This window comes from Rhincodon typus, chromosome 5 (genome assembly GCF_021869965.1).
Source record: "Rhincodon typus isolate 14 chromosome 5, sRhiTyp1.1, whole genome shotgun sequence".
NCBI lineage: Eukaryota > Metazoa > Chordata > Chondrichthyes > Orectolobiformes > Rhincodontidae > Rhincodon > Rhincodon typus.
Window position 1 is genome coordinate 9,669,552 of NC_063336.1, and position 27,985 is coordinate 9,697,536.

Sequence of the window (27,985 nt, forward strand, 5' to 3'; positions counted from 1 at the left end):
TCAAATCAAAAACTTGACAGATGTCCCTAACTCACGTTAGTACAGTGAAGAAAAACCAAAAGAACTGCGGATGCTGTAAATCAGGCACAAAAACAAAGTTGCTGGAAAAGCTCAGCAGGTCTGGCAGCATCTGTGGAGGAGAAAACAGAGTTAACGTTTCGGGTCAGATTGAGGAAGGGTCACCGGACCTGAAACGTTAACTCTGTTTTCTCCTCCACAGTTGCTGCCAGACCTGCTGAGCTTTTCCAGCAACTTTGTTTTTGTGTCAGTACAGTGAAGACTTGTATCACCACCAAACACCAAGACTGAAGCATGTTTATGATATCAGCTGTGAACTTGTGTTGTTTCAGAGGAGTATAATGTTCATGTCAGTGTAATGCTATGCACTAATATTATCCACTGAACCACGAAAGCATTTACGCAGATATAAGCATGACGTTGCATTTAGTGCAATGTTTAGATTCACCTATTTGAAATGTCACTTATGAAGAATCTTTCAGTTCTAATTGCTGCGTCTCCCAAATTGCGTTCCCTCCACATCCCTTATTGCCATGTTGCCAAGTTTGATGATCTAGCTGTGCAAGGATAAATAAAGTGAAGAAAGTCTGTAGTTGAAACATATTGAATTCACAATTAGTGGGCAGCTGATCTTTGGTTATTCAGACTGTGGATAGAGGAAGATTGTTCTGTTTTTGCTGTCATTTATCAATATCCAGCACTTCTGTGTGAAGAACCTAAATTGTAATGTGACAGTTGGAAGTATTTACCAGGAAAATGTGCATGGGTGGAGGGCATTCAACAATGGCTGATGTATTTTGATGGGATTTTCTAGACATATTAGTAAGACATATCATGCGTATTCTTGGCTGAAAAGTGGGTTTCGCTGGAGCAGCAAGGAAAGAGGGGAATGGGGCAGCAACAGGCGCAAATAATGGAGCAGTAATGGAGAGGTAGCAAGAGTGGGTGCATTACTTTTGGTTCCAGTGTGGCATGGGCACACAGTAATAGTATCAATGGCACCGACTTCCTATTTGTGGGTGGCAGAAGATCTACAGTGTTGCCTTGGTGTCAGCTACAGGATAAAACTTTGTGTGCCAGTAATGGGCTGTAATCCTATTTGAAGGAAAGTGCAAAAACTGTAATATTTCCAGTCCATTCACTGGCCCTTTCATTGCTTTCCTGAGCAGAAGTGCCTGATGCTGACCTCATTTCACTGCTGTAATAAATCAAAAGAAAGGAAACATTCAGTCAAGTGTGGAATTTGATCGTAGGCCCTGGAGAAGAAAGGTCTGCATTGTGGTACTCTGCTATCTAAAAGCCTATGCAAGTGGTTTTAGTGGATGTTGAAATTCCCCTGGCATTATTTGTAAAAAGCTGAAATTTTCCATTTACAGTCTCCAGGCTGACATTACACCCTTGACTGGGACTTCCAGAAGAAAATTCAATATATATGTCATTGTTGTGGAATCTTGCTATGCACTGATATTAGCCACTGAAGCACAAAAGCATTTGCGCAGATCTAAGCATGACATTGCATTTAGTGCCATGTTTAGTTTCACCTTCTATTTGAAATGTCACTTCTTTCAGTTCAAGCGCTCCCTCCAAATCTCTTTTTTGGGAATTTATTTCCATGTGAAGGTTCGTGGTCTAGCTGTGTGTGGATAACATTAATTTCCTGTGCTTACCAAGTATTAGTATCACAAGAAAGAAGTGCTCCGTTCTGTACTTGGTCTCTTTCACTCCTATCCCTGTATCACTACCATTGCAAAGTTACCTGTTAACCAGTGACTGACCATGTTATGTCAAGGTCACGCTGTGAGCGAAGTGTGGCACCACTTGGCCTGGCACGTAGCTGGCACACAGAGCTCTTTCACAGCCCTACTGAACAAACAGAAGACTTTGCCTTGATTTGATATGGTGATGCACAAAGACCTGTGGAACACAATGTACAATTCATGAAATTGTACAGTGCCTAGCTGCAGTACAGAAGGTAATTTCCTGTTTCATTTCTATTGGCACAAGGCACGTCTCATTCTTAACAATCTGAAGAAGAGGACCTGTGACTATAGTTACTTGAGTAAACAGTATTGCTTGCCAGTGCTCATGATAATAGGTGTTTAGGGCTAAAGTGCTTGCGGTAATATCCTTTGACTTCAAAACAAAGCAGACATACGTGTGTTTGCTGGTTCTCTTTTATTTGTTTTAATATTGTTATTGCTTTGCTACATGACTTCTTAACATACTCTTAAGTTTAAGTGGTCATTGCAGTCATGACCTACCGTACGGTCACACATTAGTTTTGTTTCCAAATGATCTTTTCAGCCTCGGGCAGCCTACTCTATATTCCTATGACTTGAGTTTGTGGAGGGCTGACTGCATATAATATCAACTTGGGTACGAGGAGCTCACTCAGAGATAGTAGGAACTGCCGATGCTGGAGTCTGAGATAACCAGGTGTAGAGCTGGATGAACGCGGCAGGCCAGGCAGCATCAGAGAAGCAGGGAAGCTGACGTTTCGGGTCTGGACCCTTCTTCATTTTCTGAAGAAGGGCCCAGACCCGAAACATCAGCTTTCCTGCTCCTCTGATGCTGCCTGGCCTGCTCTGTTCATCCAGCGCTACACCTTGTTATCTTGGGTATGAGGAAGCCCTGTTGTAAGGCCCAGTTCTGTATCTGTGAGAGGTTCTATGGGAGCTGACTATAAGGCATCAGGAGTAGTGCCCCAACCTCTGAGCCAGAAGTTCCAGCAGCCCCAGACATGTATCATAAAATGTCTGAGCGGGTTGATTTAAAAATATATACAAGGACATGTGATTGGAAATAATGTGTTACAGAAATTAAAGTGCTGTGCAGAGTGTTCTCAGTGTTTTGAGGTGCTACAAATAAAGAGAAAAACTGTAAACCAGAAGTAATGGGCATGGAATACATGGCGACTGTGTACTAAATCAGTGAAGATTGACAAAGGAATTCTGATGAGGTATCTACACCTGAAAAATTACCTGTTGTTTCTCTTTCTGTGATAGACATGTTGATTTCTTTTTCCAACAATGTCTATCTTTGTTTTCTGCATTCCATCACGTTCCTGCTGTCCAACATGTGAAACGATGCAGAAACCTACGTTACGACAATTTTGTGCTTTTCTCCCTTGCCACAGAGCTAAATTTGAGCTCATTCACTGAATGTGAGAGAGTGTTAGAAGTTTATCAGGTGAAAGGTTTGGGATAAAGGAGGATAGCTGTAGCAGCAGTGCTGATGAAGTCACTGATGAAAATTAATTAATCTATCTAACCACACAGGTGGGTATTAAAGATCCTGCGGCATTGCTTCAAAGAAGAGCAGGGAATTTGTTCTCATTAATGTTTATTCCTCAGTAAGCATCACTAGAAACAAATTATCTGGTCATTATGTGATTGCTGTTTGCGGGAGTTTGTTATCTGGAATTGACTGCCATGTTTCCTACATTATACCTGTGATTACACTTAATTAGTGCTCTAGAAATCCAAATTATTTCTTTGTTTGTATATAGCAATCAGCCATAATGCAGGAATCCTTCAAATTGGTCAACCCCACTTTCAGTAAAATAAGGTTTTGATATTGCTGAAGCAAAGGAAAAGTGTGTGCATGGGTTTTGTTGAGCTTTTCTAGTTAAAATCCTTAACACCAGCAGAATATAGCTTTGACAAAATTTACACCAAAATGTAAAATTTCACTCTTTACCTTTCACAACACTGCAGGTTTGTATTCATTCTAAAGAAAACTTGAGAAATAAGCACTAAAAATAGGAAGTTGTGGAGAAACTCAGCAGCATCTAGCAACAGAGATAGCAAGAACTACAGATGCTGGAGTCAGAGACAACACTGTATGGAGCTGGAGGAACGCAGCAGGCCAGGCAGCATCAGAGGAGCAGGAAAGTTGACGTTTCGGGTCGGGACCCTTCTTCAGAAATCTAGCGACATCTGTGCACAAGTAGAGTTAACAATGTTAACTTTTCCTCTTGTTCCAAAGAAAAGCCACATTGAACTCGAAATGTTTATCTACAGGTACTGCTGGACCAGTTGAGGTTCAACAACATTTTCTGTTTTGTTTTCAGATTTCTGTCATCCACAATGTTTCCCTTCTGAGGAATACAGTAGTTTGGGCTGTGATCTGTATATGTTTTTGAGACTTACGGAAAGGAAGATGGAAGACATCTTCTAGTATGAGGGTGTAATAGTGAGGAAGTGCTTTTTTCAATTGAAACATGGTGAGGGGAAAACAGTATTATGATTAAGGTAGGATAGGAACAGTAGGAGTTGATGAAGCAGACAGAAAGGGAGTTCCGTTAACCAATTGAGACCTTGATGACAGGAGAGATTGCAAGGCCAAGTAGATGATCAGGAGCGTGGAATAGGTGAGATTGAATGACAGTATATTGGGATGTGTAAGTGGATGAGTGGATGTACATGGCTTCATTCAATCAATTTAAACTTCAGTAAATCAGGATCAGGCCCAATTTCAAATTTACCTGAATTAAGAAGCTTCATGGACTATGCAGATGAACTTTGAAAATCTCCAGATTTCAGAACAGGGGTCATCAGCGGTTATCATACTTACCCACAGTATAACCCAGCATCTTAACATAGGCCAGCTCAGGAACCAGAGAAAAGCTAACATGCTCATTAATCTTTTCTGCATCCTTTTCAATTTAATAATATCCTTCCTATAGATGGGCAATTAGAACAGTATGCAGTACACCAGAAGTGGCCTCACCAATGTCCTGTACAGCCACAACGTGACATCCCAACTCCTATACTCAATGCTGTGACCAGTATAGGCGAGTGTGCGAAAAACCTTCTTAACCGCCCTGTCTACATGTTAAGCCACTTTCAAGGAACTGTGTACCTGAACCCATAGGTCTCTCTGTTTGACAACATTTTGCAGGGCCCTACCATTGACAGTGTAAATCCTAAGCTGATTTGTCTTACAACAAAATGTAACACCTTGCATTTATCGAAACCAAACTCCATCTGCCGTTCTTCGGTCCGGTGTCCCAGCTGATCAAGACCCCATTGTCCTCTTAGATGCCACCTTCACTGTCCACTATATCACCATGCTTCTTATATTCTCATCCAAATCATTTATGAAAATGATAAACAACAGTGGACCCAGCACCAATCCCTGTGGTACACCAGTGGTGGCAGGTCTTCAGTCCAAAAAACAACCCTCAACTTTTGTCTTACTGTCAAGCCAAATTTGTATCTGGTTGGCTAGCTCTTCCTGGCTCCCACATGATCTAACTTTACTAACCAGCCTAATGTGCAGAAACTTGTTGAAGGCCTGACTAAAGTCCATGTGGACAGTGTATACCGCTCATATTTTTGTTTCGGTCACATCCTCAAAAAACTCAATCAAGTTTGTGAGACATGATTTCCCACATACCAGGCTATGCTAACAATCCCTAATCAATTCTTGTCCCTCTCCAATTGCATGTGAATCCTACTCTCAGAACTGACCCACTACTGATATCAGTCATGACAGCCTGCAGCCTTATTTACTCAAAGTAGTGAGAACATGGAAGTTGTTACCACAGGAAGTAGTTGTGACGCAAAGCAAAATTTATATGAGAGAATACTGAATAAACATGTGAGAGGAAATATGAATAGGACATGTTGACAAGTTAGGTAAATTAAATAGAATGAAAGGAAGGTTGAGTTATGCATAATCACCAGCATGGATCTGTTAAGCTAATCAGCCTGTTCCTCTAGTCTAGCTTCTACATGCATAGGCATGTGGTCATGTGAAACATTATATTGTTGTTAGACTTGTTAGAAGCTGCGGGTGACATTTTTTGATATGGGGCTGTTGGGCGCTATCATTGCCTATATGATTGTGATGGGTGGTCAGATTCCAGTGGCATGTCGGACACCGATGACCAGGACCACTTAGTTGCTGCAACCTTCTTTCACCTTTGCAGCAGGTGGGATATACAGCCTTCCTTTAGTTCTTCTGCTGCTGGGGACTTTTTATATCTGTAATGTATTAAAAGTCTTGTACATAGCAGACATTTCCTATAACTTCCAGTTGGGTTTCCTTTCACTCATCTTGCTTGTTTTAAAAGAGGGTATCTTCCAGTTTGCTGAGCAGTGCCTCAGGGAAGCCCAGTATACATATATTACAATATTGTCTCTCCATGTCCCAGTCCTACCTGATATACAACTGAAATTAGAAGTGTCATTGCTCTGAAAAACTCTTCTATTTTGAGATAATTTTAAAAAAAAGTAGTGATTTGCCCCTGAAGAGGATGAAGCAAAGTTTGAACATGTAGTGTAATGGCTATTGTACTCAACCAGCAACAGAATTTTTCTTGATCACTAAGGGGTTGAAGGGTTTTGGGGAGGTACGTAGGAACGTGGAGCTGTGATCTTATTAAATAGTTAAGCAGGGCGAGTGACCTAGTCCTGTTCCTCGTTCATAATTAAATCCTGGCATTGCAAATTGTAAATCTAATCATTTCTAGGGTGGCACCAGAAAATGCATGAAGGTTTTAAACTGGTTCATTAATATCCTAAATGGAAGAGAACCGGCCATCTATTAACTGGGTTTGCTCAACGGTTAATCAGCTGTTCATCTCCACTGAACTGGCACATCCAGCTACCCATTGCAAAGGCAATTATTCCCACTCAGCACCTACTTTTTAAGGGCAACCAGTGATGGGCAAAGCTTGAAGCATGCTAGAATTGCTCATGTTCCAAATAAAGAGCTGAGGGCCTCTAAGGAACGTTCATCTAGAAAGGGATACAGTGGAAAAAAAACATTTAGAATAACTTAAAAGTGAGAGAATTTATCTCTAAATCTTAATTTCTTCACATTGTTTAAACAACAAGCGCAATGAGTTACTTTTCAATGGGCTAGCACTGACCTAGGTTTCTACAGGGTATCATGACAATGACTTGGCATCCAGTGCTAATTGAAAGGTAGCTTTGTGTAGTTTAGCACAAATCATCCTAGCATGTTTGTTACTTTCCATGCCCATATCATTTCACATCCATATTTCTTTGTAGTCCTTTTTGCTTCCTTTTATAATTGGATATCAATGCACAATTTATGGTGTAGATCCCCTTTTACCCATACAGGACAGAACTCCTGTTGTGGAGTTGTACTTTTTACACTTGGGAGGGGTGCCATGCTGCATAAATGTCAGATGTACATAAATGTAGCTGTACATCACTTAAACTCATCAATGAGCATCTTGGAAATCAGGAATTCAGTGAGTGACTGCTATCTTTTCGAGGCCATGCTGGAAAATTTAAAATATTTAACAGGAAACTTGTTGAATTAAGAACACAAAAATCTTGGTCCTCTGAGTATCTATCCTGTCAAGCACTCTCAGAATCTCTACAATGAACTCACTCTTCTAATCTCCAGAGAATGTAGGCTGATTCTACTCAATCTCTTAACATGGGACAATCCTCTTGTCCCAGGAATTAAATGTTCATTGCACCCTTTCTGAGGCAAGCATATTCTTCCATGTACACAGAGACCAAAACTGTGCGTAGTACTCTAAGTGTGGACTTGCTAAAACCCCACATTATTGTGGCAAGACTTATTTAAAACTTTTGCACTAATGGAAAACATATTTTCCTAATAATCGTTTGCAGCAACTGCATTCAACTTTGTTTTCTTTTGCATTGGTTAAATTACACCTGATCCCTTTACCTATTATTGTATGAGTGAATACTGAATAAACATCTTTATTAATATGGATTGTAAATATTGATGCTATAGCTGTCATGCTTGTGGCATCCTACAGTAACACCTGCCGAACTGAAAATGACTAATATATTCATACTGTGATGCATATCCTTTAATACGGCTTCAATTCCTGCTCATATGTTACCTCCAACATCATTTGCCCTTATCTTGTGTATTAATCTTTTGTATGGCACATTATCTTTTGAAAAGATAAGATGCTTCACAAAAGGTGGTTACACCAGATTTTGCGATGCCTTTTGAAAATGAAATATATAAGCTACAGCCATTGGTTCCTCATCCTCCCTGCAAGTTTATCCTTTAAAAGCTATTACATTTTCAAGCATGATCTTTCTTTCATTAAATTGTGTTGACTGTGCCTAGTTATAGTATGATTTTCTAAGGGTCATCATGAGTCAGAGGCCAGGGTTCTCTGCCTGAACCTTAGTTGACATCATGTAGTGATTATTTCATTTTAAAAGAATATACAGGCAGTCCCAGGGTTGCAAATGGATTTTGTTCTATAGTCTATTCGCTAGTTGATTTGTATGCAAGTCAGAACACAATGCATGCCAGTTTAAAGCAGCTGTTAATAAGTACAGGAATTATTCATATGTCGGATATTTACAATTACATAACTTACATGGAATCATGTTAGTAGTATTCGTAAGTTACACACTTGTAAATTGGGGTCCCCTGATTTTAGTATATTAGTTTCAGTATATTAGGAGTCATTTGGGGCATGGAACTTGAATACTGCTGAGAAAAGGTACATTTTCTTGAAGCTTGTCATCTTGCACTCATCAGGACAATTTGCAAGAAATAAAGGGAAAATAATTACCATCAAGCCAAAAAGTTCAGCCTATTAAATAATGAATAACGTGCTATATGAATTTCAGTGCTGATCAGATGCTATGTATGTGAGCTGTATGTCTCAAAAATTGGTGGATCATCTAAAAAAAAATCCTATGTTTTGAAAACTCAGAACGCATGTCTAACATTAGATGTGATAAAACCTGAATAGTTATCTGTTAGTCATCATCAACTGGTGCACCTTCCTCAGTCATGTTTCTACTATCAAAAGTCCATTTGCTAACCAATCTCAGACAGTATAGATGCTTAACACTCGGTATTTCTTGCTAAGAGTAAATTTTGGTAGGGGGAAGGAAGGAACGGCTGAGTGTGGTATGGAGTTTCCCAAGTTTTGAGATCTGAGGACAAGCACCAAAAGGTGACGGAGATCTAAATTCAGTGGCTGTCTGGCAAAGCTCCTTGTGGATTACACACAGCCCGGAGGTGAACCATGGAATGTCATACCCAAAGGTGCCAAAGACACTCCAAACAGCAACCCTTTAAAAAGGAAGTTGCAATTCAAAACTGCGATCTCCTTTTGCTATAGAAATAATGAAGGACTGAGGATTGTGTCCTAAACTGCAGACCTGTTTGTGTTTTACGCTTCTAGGCTGTTAAAAGCCAATTGCAGTCCCTCGTCCCTGTGTCACATTGTCCCAGTGTGCTGGACTAGTGGGCTATAAAGGTCACAGCTCGAGGAAGCTAGTTAGGCCACTGTTGGAAAGAAATCCCAATAAAACACTGTCGGCTAACTTGAAGACCCAAGGATCTCAAAATCATCTGCTTCTTTACAAATGACAGCATTACCACAGTTATCCAACTTAGCAGCTGCAAAACTCCACCATCCAAAGACTGGTTCATATTTCTCTTTAATTGTTTTTACTGAATTCACATTTCTAATCTATGTTTATGTATGTAGTGGTTTGTTTCCTCGCATTTAGTAGCGAATAAGCACACCCTTTTTTTATGTCAAAGAAACCTGGTTAATTAGTTCCTTTCAAACCATAAATGTATTTGGCTTAGGAAAGGTGTCCATGAAGAAAGAATCCTTTTCAAATTAACCTTGTCACCACCAACCGAGAAAGGGGTTGAATAAAATAGGGGAGCTGTTCATCCCTTCTTACCTGGGAATATAAATGTTTGGGGGTTTTCCCATCTGGAATCATAACAAATTGGGAATTCTCAGCCGGCAACTGATTGTAACAGAATGTACCATGCCCTCCTGAAAAGGGAGGATGCACTCATGCCAAAGGGAGACAAATGACCATGGGTCCCCAGCTGTACAGGAATAGTGATGTAACTCAGAGATACAGCTTCAGTCCTTCACATCCCCTACCCTTAGTCATCTCTGATCTGCATACTAAACTTACCGAACAGTAATTTGACCAGTAATCTGCATCTGCGCTGTCCCGTGAATGCTGTGTTGAGAGTTTACACTGGGACTGTTCCCATACAAAAGCAAGTTGTTTCTTAGTTGTTTGGAAAGAGGAGTTTTTGTAAATGTTTAATGTACAGAGGATGTTTTATGGCATGGTCGTTGATTGCTACATGCTTGCGGGCTCTTCTGTTCCACTTGCAAACTGTTTGTAGACTTCACTTTCTTGAAGTAAGATGTGGAAAGAGAAGCAAGTTAAAATTAAATTAAAATTTTAAGCTGAACTCTGGTGAAGAGACTTGCTGGTACTGCAGCCCAGATTCACCTTTCAGGATCTATCCACATTGTATTTTTGAGAATCATTGGCTCGGGGAGCTTGTCAGGGGTGGGAGGTAATAGAAAGTTAATTAAACTCCTGACCTCTGCCCATGTTCTATCAATGCAGAGAAAGATTGAAAACCCCCAACCTGCATCTGGTTTAAGCTAGTACAATCCACTTGCAAAAGAACCTGCTGAGCCAATTCTGTGGCTAAGTATAAGTGCACATTTGATTCAAAAGCAGGTGAAACAGGCCCTCTAGAGGAAGGTCTCAGAATTGTGTTTAGGCTTTGAACTGCAGATACCCTGGTTGAGGAAGTCCATAACTGTTGTAATACATTGTGCTACTTTATGCTGTCTGTTCAGAAATAAATGAATAGGTCTTCCAAGTTTTGTAAATATATTTGTGGCTAAATTCAATGCATAAAGTATAGGAAAAGAAGGGTCTTTTTTGCAGAATCTTCCAAAGCTTTTCGCAGCCACTGAAGTATTTTTGAAAAGTGGCCACTGTTGCAGTGTTAGGAAATGCACTATCCAGTTTGCTCCTAGCAACAGCCTGTAAATGACAGGAAACCTCTTTGATGTTGTTTAAATGATAAACATTGTACAGGACATTGAAGAAAAGTCTCTTGCTCTTCCTGAAATTAGTGCCACGGGTTTTTTTTTACATTTACTTGAAGATTGAACATCTGGTTAGGATGATGGTATCTCTTATTTTGTTCTTTAACAAATTTTGGGCCTTGTTTGACTTTAGTTTAGACTTTATTGCCCATCCATAATTGCTCTCCAGGAAGTGACTTTAAGCTATCTTCTTGAATCACTACAGTCTATGAGGTGTATGAATACCCACAGAGCTATTAGGGAGAGAGTTTCAGAATTTTGATCCAGTGACTGTAAAGGAATGAAATTTATTTCCAGGTCCGGATGGTGTGTGGCCTTGAGGGGAACTTGAGATGATGGTGTACTTATGTATCCATCGCTCTTCTCCTTCTCCTTGGCAGAGGTTGTGAGTTTGGAAGGTGCTGTGTAGGAGCCTTGGTGAGTTGCTCCACTGCATCTTGCAGATGGTACGCAGTGCTGCCATTGCGCATCAGTTGTTGATGGAGTACCAGTCAAGCTGGATGCTTTGTCCTGGATGCTGTCGAGGGTCTTGAGTGTTGTTGGAGCTATATCCATTCAGGCAAGTGGGAGGTATTCCATTAAGCATCTGACTTGTATTTTGTAGGTGGTGGACAGGCTTTGGAGAGTCAGGAGGTGAGCTGCTAGCCACAGTATGCCTCAGCCTTTGACTTGCTGTTGTAGCTACTTTATTTATGTGGTGAGTCCAGTTGTGTTTCTGGTGACTGGTGACCCCAAGGATATTGATAGTGGGGGATTCATTGATGGTAACACCATTGAATATCAAGTGGCATGGGTTTGATTGTCTCTTATTGGAGATGGTCATGGCTTGGCATTTGTGTGGTGTGAATGTCATTTGCCACTTGTCAGCCCAAACCTGGATATTGTCCAGATCTTCTTGCTTTCGAACATCAGGAGGGAGTTGTCCTCGGAGTCCTCAAAGTTGGCTCTGGACCCCATGAAGAAGTCTCAGAGCTTCAGGTTAAACATGGGCACGGAAACCCCCTACTGATTACCATGTTGAAGGTTGAACATTTTAGTGTCTGAGTAGTCATGCATGGCACTGAACATTCTGACCTTATGATAGAGGGAATGTCATTGATGGAGCAGCTGAAGATCGCTGCCAAGTCTCAATGAAGAAATTTTGCAGACGGACCATGTGAAATTAATCTAGGTGCTGGAAAAGACAACGGCTGAAACAGCCCTGTCAACCGTGCAAAGTCCTCCTCACTAATATCTGCAGGCAAATGCCAAAATTGGGAGAGCTGTCTCACAGACTAGTCAAGCAACAGCCTGACATAATCTTACTCAAAGAATCATACCTTACAGACAATGTCCCAGACACCACCATCACTGGATATTTCCTGTCCCACTGGCAGGACAGACCCAGCGGAGATGGAGGCACAGTGGAATTTGTTTGAAATAGAATTGCTCTGGCAGTCGACATAGAACATAGAAGAGTACAGCACAGGAACGGGCCCTTTGGCCCATGATGTTGTGCTGAACATGATGCCAAATTAAACTGAATAAAAACCAAAAGAACTGCGGATGCTGTAAATCAGGAACAAAAACAAAGTTGCTGGAAAAGCTCAGCAGGTCTGGCAGCATCTGTGAAGGAGAAAACAGAGTTAACGTTTCGGGTCTGATGACCCTTCAAGGAGGGTCACTGGATTTACTTCAATATCAGAACAGAATTTTATTGCAAAAAAGGCAAAAAAAAAGGATTTTAGACTTGGAAAAAGAAACACCTTGAACAACCAACAAAATAAAGTTTCAACCTAATCCCTAGCACTATCACCTTACAGCAGTTCCAATCCAGAAGAACTACCTCTGCATCAAATCTTTAAATTTGGCTTAACTGATTCTCACTGGTTTCTGTCCTGCGAATTGTGGACTTGTCTTACATGACTATTCAAAACAGACTTTCTCAGCTTCTAATAACTTGCAGATTTCTAACCATACTTATTCCCAGAAATTGGTCTGGAAATTACACTAATTAAACTTTTCTACTGAGGGAACCTCTCCTGTTTAACTGTTCTGAGAAACAACTCCCTTCCAGGAGAGAGACTTTGTTCCGATTAGAATCGGGTCTCCTCCGAACTGCCCTCAAAACATTCACTGTAGAAAGCATTCTGTTTGGTTGCATTATGGCTTGGTACAGCAACTACTCTGTCCAAGACCGCAAGAAACTACAGAAAGTTGTGAACACAGCCCAGACCATCACGCAAGCCAACCTCTCATCCATGGACTCCATTTACACTTGCATTGTTAGGGAAGGCAGCCAACATCATCAAAGAGTCTTCCCACGCCGGCTATGCTGTGTTACATTCTCTTCCGTCCGGCAGAAGCTACAGAAGCCTAAACACACGTACCATCAGGTTCAAGAACGGCTTCTACCCCACTGTTATTAGACTGAATGGAGCTCTCTTAATTTCAAATCTAATCTTGATCTTGCTTTTGTGCACTCCTGTGCAGCTTTGTAACTTTGTAATGCCTCACTTTCTCTAAACACCCTTTGATCTGTATGTCCTTGTATGTTCTGATCTGCCTGTACTGCACACAAAACAAAACTTTTCACTGTATTTAGGTACATGTGACAGCAATTAATCAAATCAGTGTCTGGGTTTGCTAAACCAGAAAAATCAATCCTTGATCAATCTGAAAAAACAAGTTAATGGCCTTCATTGTTTGCCCTATCTGTCAAACCACCACAATATAAGCAATTTTTCCATTCATACCCCAGGAGTTCCTTGCATTTTGACATTGATCAGTTCACTGTTTCAGAAGGACAGTCTGACCTAGTTTTTTTTAAAAGAACCCTTCAGGGAAGCAAGCAACATCCTATGCCACTGTTTTAAAATCCAAATTTTAAAACCAATTCTTTTCTATATATATGTATGTATATAGGTATATATCTTTCATTATACTCGACACAAGTCAAACTTATCACTCTCTACATCTTATAATTTGAGTGTTTCTGTACTTGCGAGAATGAAACTCAATATTAAGTTTTCAGTGTTCTTAGTTTGTGATTTACATTAACAATACAGGTACATACGTGACACAGGACCTAACCAAACAGCACTGGCAGTGAATTCTAGAGGGAAAGAGGGAGCAGCATTGAGTGACTAAGAGCCAAGATGGAAACCACAATCACCCAGAATTTTTATTTAAGTGAACTTAAATACTAATTGTCATGGACGTTAAAACAATTACTTTTCATAAAGGAAGATGCTGGTTGGAATGTTTATGTAGGCTGGTGGGTGGTTTTGCAGCTGCATTTTAGGTTTTTTGTGTGTGGGCCCTTTACTAACATATGAACATTGAACTGTTTCAGTCTATAAAAGATAGCTGCTGCTATAGTTACCAGTGTGTTACTAATTGTTTTTTTTTCAGGCTTGTTGCCAGACCACAAACCTGCCCTGCCAGAAGGTCATGTCCCAAAAAAACAGAAGCCCCACTTAAACAGGTAAGTGCCTCTTTTTGAGATGGGAAGGAAAGGATTGTTTAGGTATTAAAAAAAAATCACAAAAGGCAACAACATCAAAATGCGTGGAGTTCTGTTACTACACATTTCTTTTGTGGGGGGGGTGATGCAGATGGAGAGAAATCTTATTCCATTTTGTCTCTGTAATGAGTAGACTAAAAGATGATTGGCCTTGTATTTTGGTTGTATAGATTTTAAGCAGCAAAACTGTAGAACCGGGATACTGGACAGTGAATGGTAGTCTCAAAGGTTTAACCATTAAGGGTATGCTGTTCAGTAAATGGTTGCCTGAAGGACGTAACCACTTGTAAAGCCAGCAGGGGTCAGTGATCAAAAGTGATGTCTGATACTCAACCAACTGTTTGGCACTTCAGAGGACCCCAAATTGATTTGTAAATTTGTGGCTGGTGCATGGCATTAAATAATATTCCAGGCACATCGGTACATGAACATTTCAGAGTGAAAGTGTTTCTTCGAACAAAAGGTGCGAGCGTAGAGTCATACAGCATGGAATCAGACCCTTCGGTCCAATTCGTCCAGACATTCCAATCTGACCTAGTCCCATTTGCCAGCATTTGGCCCATATCCCTCTGAGCCCTTTCTATTCATGTACCCATTCAGATGCCTTTTAAATGTTGTAATTGTACCAGCCTCTACCACTTCCTCTGGCAGCTCGTTCCATACATGCACCACCCTCTGCGTGAAAAAGTTACCCCTCAGGTCCTTTTTGAGTCTCCCCCCTCTCACCTTAAACCTATGCCCTCTAGTTTTGGACTGCCCTACCCTACAAAAAAGAGCTTGGCTTTTCACCCTATCCACACCCCTCATGATTTTATAAACATCTATAAGGTCACCCCTCAGCTTCCGCGCTCCAGGGAAAATAGCCCCAGCCTATTCAACCTCTCCCTACCTTCCAGTCTCAGTAACATCCTTGAAATTTTTTTGCACCGTCTCAAGTTTAACAGCACCTTTTCTATGGAACAGTAACCAGAATTGTACACTGTATTTTAAAAGTGGCCTCACCGATGTCCTGTACAGTTGCAACATGACTTTCCAACTCCTATACAGGTAGGTCTATAATGCGATTGTTGCGTTCTTGTGTGACCTCACACTGTAGAAAATCATGCAATGGAAAATCGCCATCGAAAATGGCGTTATAGGGAAATCGCTATAGAAAATCGCTTTACCTGTACAGCGAAAAGTTGGCGTTATCCAAACAGCATCCACTATTCATCAGTCGCATTATAGCCAATTCGTGTTAACGAAACATGCATTTTGGCAGAACTACCTGTACTCAATGCTCTGACCAATGAAGGCAAATGTGCCAAACGCCGCCTTCACTGTCCCATCTACCTGCCAGTCCACTTTCAAGGATCTGTGGACCTGCACCCCTAGGTCTCTTTGTTCAGCAACATTCCACAGGGCCCTACCATTAACAATACAAGTCCTGCCCTGGTTGGCTTTACTAAAATGCAGCAACTCACATTTATCTAAATTAAACTCCATCTGCCACTCCTCGGCCTGTTGACCCATCTGATCAAGTCCCTTTGTACTCTGCGGTAATCTTCTTTGCTGTGTGCAATCGTACTAACCATACCTCCTGTATTCACATCTGAATCATTTATATAAATGACAAAAAGAGTGGACCCAGTATTGATCCTTGTTGCACATCGCTGGTCACAGGCCTCCAGCCAGAAAGGCAACCCTCTTTCACTACCCCGTGTCCTACCTTCAAGCCAATTTTGTATCCAGTTGGCTAGCTTCCCCCGGATCCGTGTGATTTAACCTTACTAATCAGTTCATCATGTGGACAATGTCTACTGCTCTGCCTTCGTCAATCCTCTTCAAAAAATTCAGTTGAGTTAGTGAGACATGATTTTCCATGCACAAAGCAATGTTGACTATCTCTAATTTGTCCTTGCCTTTCCAAATACATGTAAATCCTGTCACTTGGAATCCCCCCCCCCAACAACTTAACCACCACTGATGTAAGGCTCAGTGGTTTGTAGTTTCCTGGCTTTTCCTTACAGCCTTTCTTAAACAATCGTACTACATTAGCCAACCTCCAGTCTTCCGGCAACTCACCCGTAGCTATCAATGATACAAATATCTCAGCAAGTGGCCCACCAGTCTCTTCCCTAGCTTCCCACAAAGTTTTGGGAAACGTGATCAGGTCCCAGGGATCTATTTACCTTTACACGTTTTAAGATCTTCAGCTTCACTTCTTCTGTAATATGAACTCTTCTCAAGACATTACCATTCATTTCCCCAAGTTCCCTAGCTTCCATGTCCATCTCCACAGTTGTGTGAATTTAGATTTTCTTTGAAAGGGCTTTCATAAAACTGTTCTGCATGCTTTTCCAAATCCTGTCTCTTGTTCTGGAGGTTTGCTGTTTTAGCACGGATATGAGTTGTCAGAAGAATCAAGCAGTTTTTTTGAAATTCTATAAGAAAACCATATTTGCTTTTTGCTATGTTCAATTTCCAAAAAGATGTTGATTTTACATGCTAATTTGTTGAATGTGCCATTCCTTTTGAATACTAAACGAACAAGATAATGTACTTGAACTCCCAGTGGACTAAACTTTTGCTCTGTTGACACACTCGCTGCTAAATCATAGAATTACAGAGTCCCTACAATATGGAAACAGGCCCTTCAGCCCAACAAGTCTGCACCGACCTTACGAAGAGCACCCCACCCACACCCATCCCCACCCACTCCCTGTAACCCTGCATTTTCCATGGCTAATACACCTAATCTACACATCCCAGCACACTACGGGCAATTTAACATGGCCAATCCACCTAGCCTTCTCCACAGTTGTTTGAAAATATTCGGTTTGTTTGAAATCTCCATCCCATTAAGCCAGACATAGAATGTAAAATGCGCATCAAGCCCTAGGAATGATTTTTGACTCTGGGTATCAAGTGTGGTTTAGCTAGGCACTAAAGGAAGCGCCCTGTTATCTGTGTTTTAATGTTCTGAACCTCCTGCAATGTCTCAGCAGGACTGTTCTGCTCTATTTCCACCTCTTCAGATGAGTTTTGATTGCAGCTGTTGGACTTGCTGGGATGCTTGTCACTGAACTGAAAGGGCCAATTGGAAATGAAAGGGATGTATTCCATCTTTGTGCCTACCTCTCACACCTCCCGCCCCAACCCCCAATTATATTCTCCATAAACATTAGACTTCATCTAAACAGCAGTGATGTGTTTGGAACATAGGATTTGCTACCACATTGAAGTTGTTGAAGGAAACAGTATAGGTCTCTTTAAGGGAAGCTAGAAAAGTACACAAGAAAGAAAGGAATACGCAAGGAAGAGGTGAAGCTCGTGTGGCACCTATACACCAGTGTAGATCAGCTGAACTGGCTGGTCCATGTGTGTGTAAACCTTATGTCATTGTCAACATTCAACGTGATTAAAATGTTGAACAGTTAATACAGCAATTGTGCACATGGCTTGCTCCTGTCCTGTGTGCTTGCGTCCTAAGGCAATTTTCCAGCCTTTGTTGTTGAATTCTTGAATTGAACGACAAATGTATTTTGGCCTCCGAGAGAAGATACCACTTAAAACGCAGCACGAGGAATGATCCCCAGGTGCTTTGGGTAGCTGCCCAAGTCAAATAGCAAAGGACAATCCTGGAGGCTACCAGCCCTTGGGATATTGATATGTTTAGTTTCTGCCAGTAACATCTCCCCTCCCCATTTAATGTTAATTGCTACATGATAGCATACTTTATTCATGCTCCTCTGGGCTGACAGATGTATTTTGTAACATGCTTTTCATAATCTGCTGGAGGTAGCACATGAGTGTTATGTATCTATCCAGTTGGAACATTGTTGGTTGTATTGTACTAGAGTGGGTCCACACTCCAGTGAAACAGCCTCACCCTATAACTTTTCGCATTGTGCACATATGATCAAAGAACTGGAAAAGGAGCTGTTGTTTTTTAAAGTGGGCTGCATACGGTGTGTTTTTTTTTAAGCTACCTGCTTTCGGCACTCACTTTTCTTGCTAACTGCTTTGCCTTGTCTGCTACTTTAACCAGAATGTTTATCAGCCAGGTTGTTGTAACGTTGAAACTGAAGTTACATGAGACAATGAGGTTTTTTTTTCTGCCGAAGTTATGCCTTGCTTTCATTTTTCATGAGGTGTAGATTAAACCCTTCTATGGCTTTTCATGTCTGTACTCAACTCTGAAGTTGACCCGCAGACACTACAATAGTAGATGAGGGTCGTTATCCAGTCTATCTACTGTTCCTATGCCATGAGGAAACATGAGCAGGGTGGTGGGAGCTGTAAGTATGTTGTGAATTTGGTTATTTTTATTGAATATGGAAGGATTCTGTACGGAATGAGGCCATGTGACTCGTCATGTCCATGGCAGCCCCCTGTTGGATCTATGATCCAGTTCCGTGTGACCATTAAAAATTTTCGTCTGGTTTACCAAATTCCCTCAAGTGATTGGCTGCACTTCAGCAGCCATTCACATTAGAAGTATGCCATATTGACTATTGTTCTGGGGAGGCAATGGCCTCGTGGTATTATTGCTGGACTGTTAATCCAGAGACCCAGATAAAGCTATGGGGACCCGGGTTCGAATCCTGCCACGGCAGATGGTGGAATTTGAATTCAGTAAAATATATGGAATTAAGAATCTACTGATGACCATGAATCCATTGTCGATTGTCAGAAAAACCCATCTGGTTCACTAATGTCCTTTAGGGAAGGGAATCTGTCATCCTTACCTGGCCTGGCCTACATGTGACTCCAAATCCACAGCAACGTGGTTGGCTCTCAGCTGCCTTCTGGGCAATTAATGCTGCCTCGTCCTGTGAATGAATAAGTTCTGTGTGGAAGTGGAGAACAGATGTGTGTACGTTCAGGGATGAATCAGTCTCATCTCCAACCCTGACATTGATAATGGAAAGAAGGTGTTGGCAGTGACGATCAGATCTTTCAGCTGCTGAAACAGAAACAGTTCAGTATATTCGGTGGAAGCTAGAGTCCATCCCACCCTCTTTCAAAGGCTGATGCCTGTCAACCAGATTTCTGATATACTTGCAGTTTTCTCCTTTGTCTACACTGAAGGTGGAATATCCTGAAGTGCTTCTGCAGCATGTGTAATCTTTATTTGATTCATTTGCAGGATGAGTGTCACCGGTAATGCTGCCTGTCCATAGTTGCCTTGAAAAGGTGTCGATGAGCATCTTCATGAGCTGTTGCATTCCCTACAATGCTCATTATACTTTATTGCACTTTCAGTAATTTGCTTGGCTATTCCAGAGAGGAGTTAAGAGTCAGTTATGTCATGGTAGGTATGGAGCCCCATGATTAAATGGCATCACCGCTGTCCCAAATGGCGTAATTTCCAACCTCCAACTGGCATGATATGGGTAATTATCAGCAGCAGACTTACCTTCAACCACATTCTGTAACCTATCAGCAATCTGGGAATTACCATTGATTAGAAACTGAATTGGACAAGCCATATTGTGACTACGAGAGCGTGTCCAAGGCTCAGATCCTGGGACAAATAACTTACCACCTGTCTTCCCAATTCTTGTCCACAATCTACAAAGCACAAGGCAAGAGTGTAATGGAATATTCTCCACTTGCCTGGACAGGTGCATCTCCAACAACACCCAAGAAGCTCGACACCATCCAGTGAAAGTGTGCATCACCTTCAAAATTCACTCCTTTTACCACCATCATATAGTGACATCAAGTTATTATCATCTACAGGGTGCATGGCAGCAACTTGACAAGGCTCCTTCGACTGTATCTTCCAAATCCGTGACCTGTACTACCTAGAAGAGTAAGAGCAGCAGTTACATGGGAACACCATGACCTGCACGTTCCCCTCTAAGCCACTTGCCATCCTGACTTAGAAATATATCAGCATTCCTTGATAATTCCTTTCTGTTTCAATTATTATTTCTTGGTCCTATTCCCTATTGTTGCCTCGTTTAAAACTAGCCATATTCATGTTTGGAGAGGAATTGGAGATTCGAGATGGAGCAGTTGTTTGAAAGAGCAGCAAAATTGATTGTGGGTTTTTGAGGCTTGAGGAGGATGGTAGTTCCTGAGGTTAGAGAATGCTTTACAATATAACCATTGTGCAGATCGAAAGATGAGGTAGGTTCGTCCGCAATTTAGTTGGATTGAAATCAAGAGATGAGAATGAGTTCAGAAAGTGCTTATGGAGAGATGGGAGAGAACCAGGCAATACAAGGCCTGGGCTAGGGTAACTACCTCTTCTGACTTTGCTAGAATTAACTTAACTTCAATGCCATTTTCACTCCCTGTTCCCATGTTTTAGGATCAATAATATAATTTTGAAAATAGTATTTCCCCTTTGGTTAAGAATTGATGTGGAACTTGTTCTCTTTAAGCCAATCAAAATAAAAGCTGTAGTGACTGGCTTATACACAATGTTTGTAATCTAGTGGAGCCCCAGTGATAGTTTAACACTCCAAATGCAGATGAAAGATTGCATATCTACCAAGTATCACTTTGAGAGTTAAAGCTTCAAAAAGTGCCATATATTCAGCTTCTGAGTTTCAACAAGGCTGATCTGCTTTAAAAGAAGATATGTATTTTGTTGATAACTATCACATTCTTTGCCTTAACTTGCAATGTTGCCTCCAGCCATAGTTCTAAACATAATCAGATTTGCTTAGTAGCTGGGTTCTGTGCTGTTATGTATGTACATTTTTGAGTGAGTTTATGTCTCGAGGAGAAGGTAACTGGAATTTGCCAGTAGCAGTCAACCACAGCATGCAGTTTAACTGTTGAAGTCTATTTAATTACATTAAAAGACACAAATCTTAAGTTATACATTTGCTTTAAATGAGCCACAAAGCAGCCACGAGGGAGAAACGTTTGAATGTAAAACTACTGTAGTGATATGTTGGAAGGGAAACGTTTCCTCCCAGTGGGAACAATCCCAAGCACCATTAACCATCAAACCCTTGTGTAGGTTATTTCCTCAGTTGAATCTGACTTGGTCTGTGTCCAGAAATCGTAGAAGTTGATCCTATAGAACTATTTTAAAATAACTTCAGAGTTCTGCTTGGGACTTGATCAACGTTCTTTCCTCAACACCACAGACTAATTCCCCATCAAATTGTCATTTAAGGGATCTTCAAGTCATTTAAATTTACAGCACGTAAATAGGCCCTTCAGCCTGCTGGTTCTCAATCGCCTGTTGACTCTAATCCCATGTTAGAGCATAGAACATAGAACAGTACAGCACAGTACAGGCCCTTCGGCCCACGATGTTGTGCCGAACGTTTACCCTAATCCTAAGGTCTATCTAACCTCCACCCCTACCTTATACTATCATCCATATGCCTATCTAATAGCCGCTTAAATGCCCCTAATGAGGCTGACTCCACTACCTTCTCTGGCAATGCATTCCACGTCCCGACCACTCTCTGAGTAAAGAACCTACCTTTGACGTCTCCCATATATCTACCTCTGCTCACTTTAAAACCATGCCCTCTCGTAATAGCTACCTCCACCCTAGGAAAACGTCTCTGGCTGTCTACTGTATCTATATCTCTGATCATTTTGTACACAGTTCCAGCACTTTGCCAGAAGTATCGAAACTAGGGCCAGGAAAAGGTCATTTGGCCCTTTGAGTTTGCACTGCCATTCAATATGATCATCACTGATCATGCCATCTCACAACCCTGTTCCCACTTTCTCCTGATACCCTTTGATCCCTTTAGCCCTAGGAACTATATCTTACTCATTCTTGAAAACATTCAATGTTTTGGCCTCCAGTACTTTCTGTGGTGGAGAATTCCACAGGCTCACCTCACTCTGAGTGAAGGTCTTTCTTATCTCAGCCGAGATAACTAGGAAGGCCAGAACCAGGGATCACAGTATAAGGATATGGGGACTGAGATGCAGAGAACTTCCTGGTTATCTGGAACATACTTCCTGCATTTACCCTGTCTAGTTCTAATGGAATTTTCTACATTTCTGTGAGTTTACCCAGTCATTCATCTTAACTGCAGTGAATATAATCCTAATGGATCTCGTCTCTCTTCCTGCCAGAATTAGGTTAGTAAATCTTTGTTGTACTCCCTCTGTAGCCAGTATATCCTTCCTCAGATAAGGAAACCAAAACCGCATACAGTGCTCGAAATGGGGTCTTATCAATGCTTGTACAATTGCTGCAGGACATTCCTGCTCTCACAATCGAATCCTCTTGTAATGAAGGTCAACATACAATTTGCCTTCTTCACCGTCTGCTGCACCTGCATGCTTACTTTTAGTGACAACAGATGTACAAGGACACCCAAGTCTCATTGTACCTCCCGTTTTCCCAATCTTTCACCATGAAGAGAATAATCTGCCTTCCTGTTTTTGATAGCAAAGTAGGTAACCTCACATTTATCCACATTATATTTCATCAGCCATGCACTCGCTAAACTTGTCCGAATTGCACTGAGGTATATCTGTATCCTCTTCACACCTCACCAACCTCACACAACTTTGTGTTGTCTGCAAGCTTGGAGATATTACATTTAGTTCCTTTGTATAAATTATTAATGCATTAGCCTACTTATCGTTGCCTTCAGCTCAGAGAAAGACCCATTTATTCCTACTCTTTGTTTCCTATCTGACCAGTTCTCTATCCATGTCAGTATACTACACTTAGCCTGTAGTCTTGTATGTTGTGGGTGTTTCAAGTGTTCTTCTAAATACTTCTTAAATGCTTTGAGGGGTCCTGCTTCTCCCACTGTTTTAGGCAGAGAGTTCCAGATAGACCTCACCTTCTGGGTGAAAAGCTTTTCCTAAAATCCCCTGAGCATTCAGTTTCTTAACTTAAATCTGTGCCTCGAGCCTATTGACTCCTCTGCACCCTCTCAGTGTAATCACATCCTTTCTATAGTGTGTTCCACAACTGTGACCTAACTGACATTATTTACAGCTCCATTATAATCTCCTTGCTTTTCTATTCAATGCCTTGACTAATAAAGACAAGTATACCAATGCCTTTTAACCCATTTTATCTACCTATTCAATTGCCTTCAAAGATCTAAGGACATGCACACAAAAGTCCCACTGATTCTCTGATTGCCCTGGGTTCTGCAATTCAACATGTACTCTCTCGCCTTGGTAGTCCTCCCAAATGCATCACCTCTCACTTTTCAGGATTAAATTCCATTTGCCACTGGTCAGCCCATTTGACCTGTTTACATTTTCCTGTCATCTAAGGTTTTCTTCCTCTCTATTTGCCACACACCAACTTTCGTGTTAACTGTGAACTTAGTGATCTTACCTTCTTATTTGCGTGTAGGTCATTAAGGGATCCAGCACTGATTCTTGCAGAATTCATTGGACAAAGACTTCCAGTCACAAAAAGCAACGTTCAACCATCATCCTCTTTTTCTTGCTATTAAGCCAATTTTGAATCCAAACTGCCCTTGATCCCATGGGCTATCGGTTCCTTAATCAGTTTGCCATGTAAGACGTTGTCAAAAACCTTACTGAAATCCATATGGCTGTATCAACTGTGTGACCCTCATCTACACACCTCATCACCTCAAACATCAGTCACATTTATTACATAAAATCCCCCCTTGACAAAGCCATGCTATCCTTGATTAAACCTTTCCTCTGTATGTGGAGATTTGTTCTGTCCCTCAGAATTTTTTCCCAATAATTTCCCTACCATTAACGTTAGATTCACTGGTCTTAAGTTTCCTGGTTTATCCCAACCAGTCTGCCTGAATAATGATACATTATTAACTGTCCTCCAGACCTCAGGCACCACTATAATGGCCAAAAAGGATTTAGAAATTAATATTAGAGCCCTAAGTCTCCTCCCTTGCGATTCACAATAGCCTGGGATAAATCTAATCTGGTCTGGTGATTCATCCACTTGTAAGCCTGCTCAAACTGCTAATACCTCCTTCCTGTCAATGCTTATATGTTCAAGTATACCACAGTCCTGCTCGCTGATTCGTACACCTACATTGATCTGCTCTACAGTGAGTACAAATGCCAAAGTACTCATTGATAACCTCATATATTCAGACTTCACACATATATATTGCCATTTTGGTGCCTAATGTGTCCAACTCCTTCTATGGTTATCAACTCTCAATATTCGTATAAAACCTCTTTGGATTTTCCTTTATATTTCCTACCAGTGTTTTTTTTTCATGCCACCTCTTCCATCTCCTGATTTACTTCTTAAGTAAACCCCTTACTATACTCCTATGTCTGCCATAGGCTTTCCATTTTTCCCTTTCCAGTTCCGTACATCCTCAACATCCAGGATTCTCTCAACTTGTTGGTCCTGTCCTTCATTTTTATGGTAACACAATGACCCCACACTCAATTTACTTTTTGAAGGACCCTCACTGCTCTGGTGTAGATTTTCCTACATGTAGCTACTCCCAGTTCACTTTGGCCAGATCCCATCGTATCATTTTAAAATTGGTCTCCCAATACTCCAGACCTTTACTTCCAACCCATTTTAGTCCTTTTCCGTAATAATCTTAAATCTTACTGAGTTACGGTTGCTATCGCTGAAATGCTTCCTGACTGATATTTCTACCACTTGCCCAGCCTCATTACTTAAAATGAAGTCCATCAACACACCCTGTCTTGAGTGGCTTTCTACAAGCTTGTCGAGGTGTGCTGGGAGACATTTTAAGGATTCTGACCCCTCTAAATCCGCAATTATTATTGCCTGTTATTTTTACAGTTCTAGAACATAGAACAGTACAGCATAGTACAGGCCCTTCGGCCCACAATGTTGTGCCGACCTATTATCCTACTAAGATCAATCTACCCTGCATACCCTACATTTTACTATCCTCCACGTGCCTATCCAAGAGTCGCTTAAAAGTCTCTAAAGTATCTGACTCCACTACCACTGCCGGCAGTGCATTCCACACTCCCACCACTCTCTGTGTGAAGAACCTACCTCTGACATCTCCCCTATACCTTCCTCCAATCACCTTAAGATTATGCCCCCTCGTAATAGTCATTTCTGCCCTGGGAAAAAGTCTCTGACTATCCATTCTATCCATGCCTCTCATCATCTTGTACACCTCATAGAGACTACATACTTCTATGAGACTTCTCCACATATCAGCCCGCTGTCTCTCCCTGACAGTTTAGGGGTCTGTGGCTCATTCCCTGCAATGAGATCGCATCTCTCTTTGTTTTTGATTTCTACACATGTGGCCTCATTATTGAAACCTTCTAAGATAACATCTGTCCTTATTGCAATAATTGACACCTTGATTAGTATTGCAACACCACCACTTTTATGTATACCTCCCTGTCGCATCTGAAGAGTCTGTGCCCTGGAATATTGAGCTGCCAATCCTGTCCCTCCCTCAACCATGTCTCCCTAAAGCAATGATATCATATCCCCGTATATTAATCAGCACCCTCAACTCATCTGCCCTTGCTTGCAAACTGCTTGCACGAAAGTAAATGCCATCCAGCCTTGTAACTTGACTGCAGTTAATCTCCCTTCCAGACTGATTTGATTTTCCTTGTAAATTTGTCTGTGCATTACCGCTGACTGTATCTCCACCATGTAATCCACCCTCCTGCCAAATTGGTTTAATTAATCTCTCAATAACAGCACGAACAAAAACCTCTGCAAGGTTCAAAAACAGAAATTCCCAAAAAGTACAGCAGTCTGGCAACATCTGTGGACAGAAAGCAGAGTTAATGTTTCGGGCCCAGAGACTCTTCTTTAGAACTGGACCCTTCAAGGAGGTTCTTCATTTCCAGTTCAGATGCAACATGGAAGATTTAAACAGATCCCACCTTCCCCAGTAATAGACCCGGTGACCCAGGGTTTCCAGAGCCCTCCGTCCTGCTCCAGCATTTCAGCCAACCATTCTTCTGCTTTATCAACCCATTGCTATACACACTAGCATGTGGGACTGGGTGTAATCTAGAGATTGCAATCTTCAGGGTCCTACTTTTCAGTTTGCTACCTTGCTCCCTAAATGAAAGACCTCATCTCTTTTTGATGCTATATCATTAGAACATGTATGAGCCACGATCTCTGACTGTTCCCCCTCGTTTTTGCCAATCTCCTGCAGCAAATCAGTGATATCGACTCCCAGGAGGCAACACACCATCTTGCTGGCTGCAGAATAACTGCACCGTCGTTCACTTAAGTCTACCCCAAAGTAGCTCATTAGGAAGGGCTTTGGAATGTAATGTGGCATAATACAAATGCAAGTCTTTTTTCTGCCTTGTAAGTATTGAAATTCATAAATACCAAAGGCCACTGTGGGTGTTCTGAGCTTTACTGAACTCTTATTTGCTTGCTGTATTCCATGGGTTCCCTGCATGCCCACAATGTGTAACATCATGGTTCACCGCTCAAGCCTCTGATTCTAAATCATTCTTTTCCAGGGTCATAAAACTGGAATTCCTTAGATCCTTCCTACAGTTTGTAGTCTTTTAAGTTGAGTTGCCCACCCTTCTCAATTTCTTGCTTACTATTTCCTACCTATGAGTTTTTGCCTTGCTTTTCTGATTTGGAAAGAACAAAAACAATTTTTCATAAACATCAGTTCTTTCAAAAACGGCCAATTTCCTGTTTACTCTTTTCAAGCTAAATTGTAAACCAGTGTGTTTGCATGGAAGTGGCCAACAATGTAATCTGTTGTATTTTTTGGTATCAGTTTAATTTTGGCCTTTCATTTTATTGAGTGTTAAATTGTTTGCATCTTCCTTTCAAAAGTCTTGAGGATAAATCCTCAAGTTCTTATTTATTTATGAGACCATCAGTAATTCATATTCACAAGGAGTCGTCTTTCTCTGTCTCTTGCTTTTCTTTTGAAGTAAAATTATATTTGTGTTGTTTTTGTCCTGTCGGACCACATGTTGCAGTTTTGTGCGCAGAATAATAGCTTGTTGATGCAATCAGCTGCCTGTCGGTGTTTACATTTTGTAAGCACAGTGCTCTTTGTTTGTCTCTGTGCAGTATCCTTGCTTTGAAAATCAAATCTGTAGACCTCAAGCTAAACTGGCGCAGAAACTGTTGATGAATGCACTTGAAGAGAGATTTTAATGGTAACGGGTAGAATGGGTTTGTAAATATCGGAAAATCAATCGAACCGGTAGCCATTGAGCCCATCAAACACTCCTAGGTTGGATGTTGTCCTGCTTCTAATTTCTGGAGGGTTTCTTTGTGATTCCAGTGCGATAGTTTTGTTTCCCACCGTGCTACATTTTTGAAGCCATGATTAGGTCCTAGTTTGCTTTTATTATCACTCAATATCTTGCTTGTGCAGTGCAGCAAGGTGCATCTGATAGCCATTTTATGTGCTGCAGGAAATGGAGAGATGGAGGTGTCGAGGTAATGTCACTAAAATAGTAATCTAGAGGCCCAGATTAATGCTGAGAGTCCTGGGGTCAGATCTCACTTTGGCAGCTAGCGGACTTTGAATTCAGTGATTAATTGTAAAATTAAAAACTACTCATCAGTGATGGTGACCCTCGAACATAACGCTTGTCATAAAAATCCACCTGGCTCATTAATGTCCTTTAGGGAGGCAAATCTGTCATCCTTAGCAGCCCTGGTCTGCATGTGACTGCAG

At 41.2% G+C, this 27,985-nt stretch overlaps 1 protein-coding gene across 1 annotated transcript in view; it reads left to right on the forward strand.

Annotated features, from left to right (window-relative positions):
- Positions 1–27,985, forward strand: part of mrps18a (mitochondrial ribosomal protein S18A) — an 83,590-nt gene that overhangs the window by 15,598 nt on the left and 40,007 nt on the right. The window contains exon 5 of the mRNA XM_048597391.1: positions 14,288–14,360. Coding sequence (XP_048453348.1) covers positions 14,288–14,360 — 73 coding nt within the window. The remainder of the gene's footprint in view (positions 1–14,287; positions 14,361–27,985) is intronic.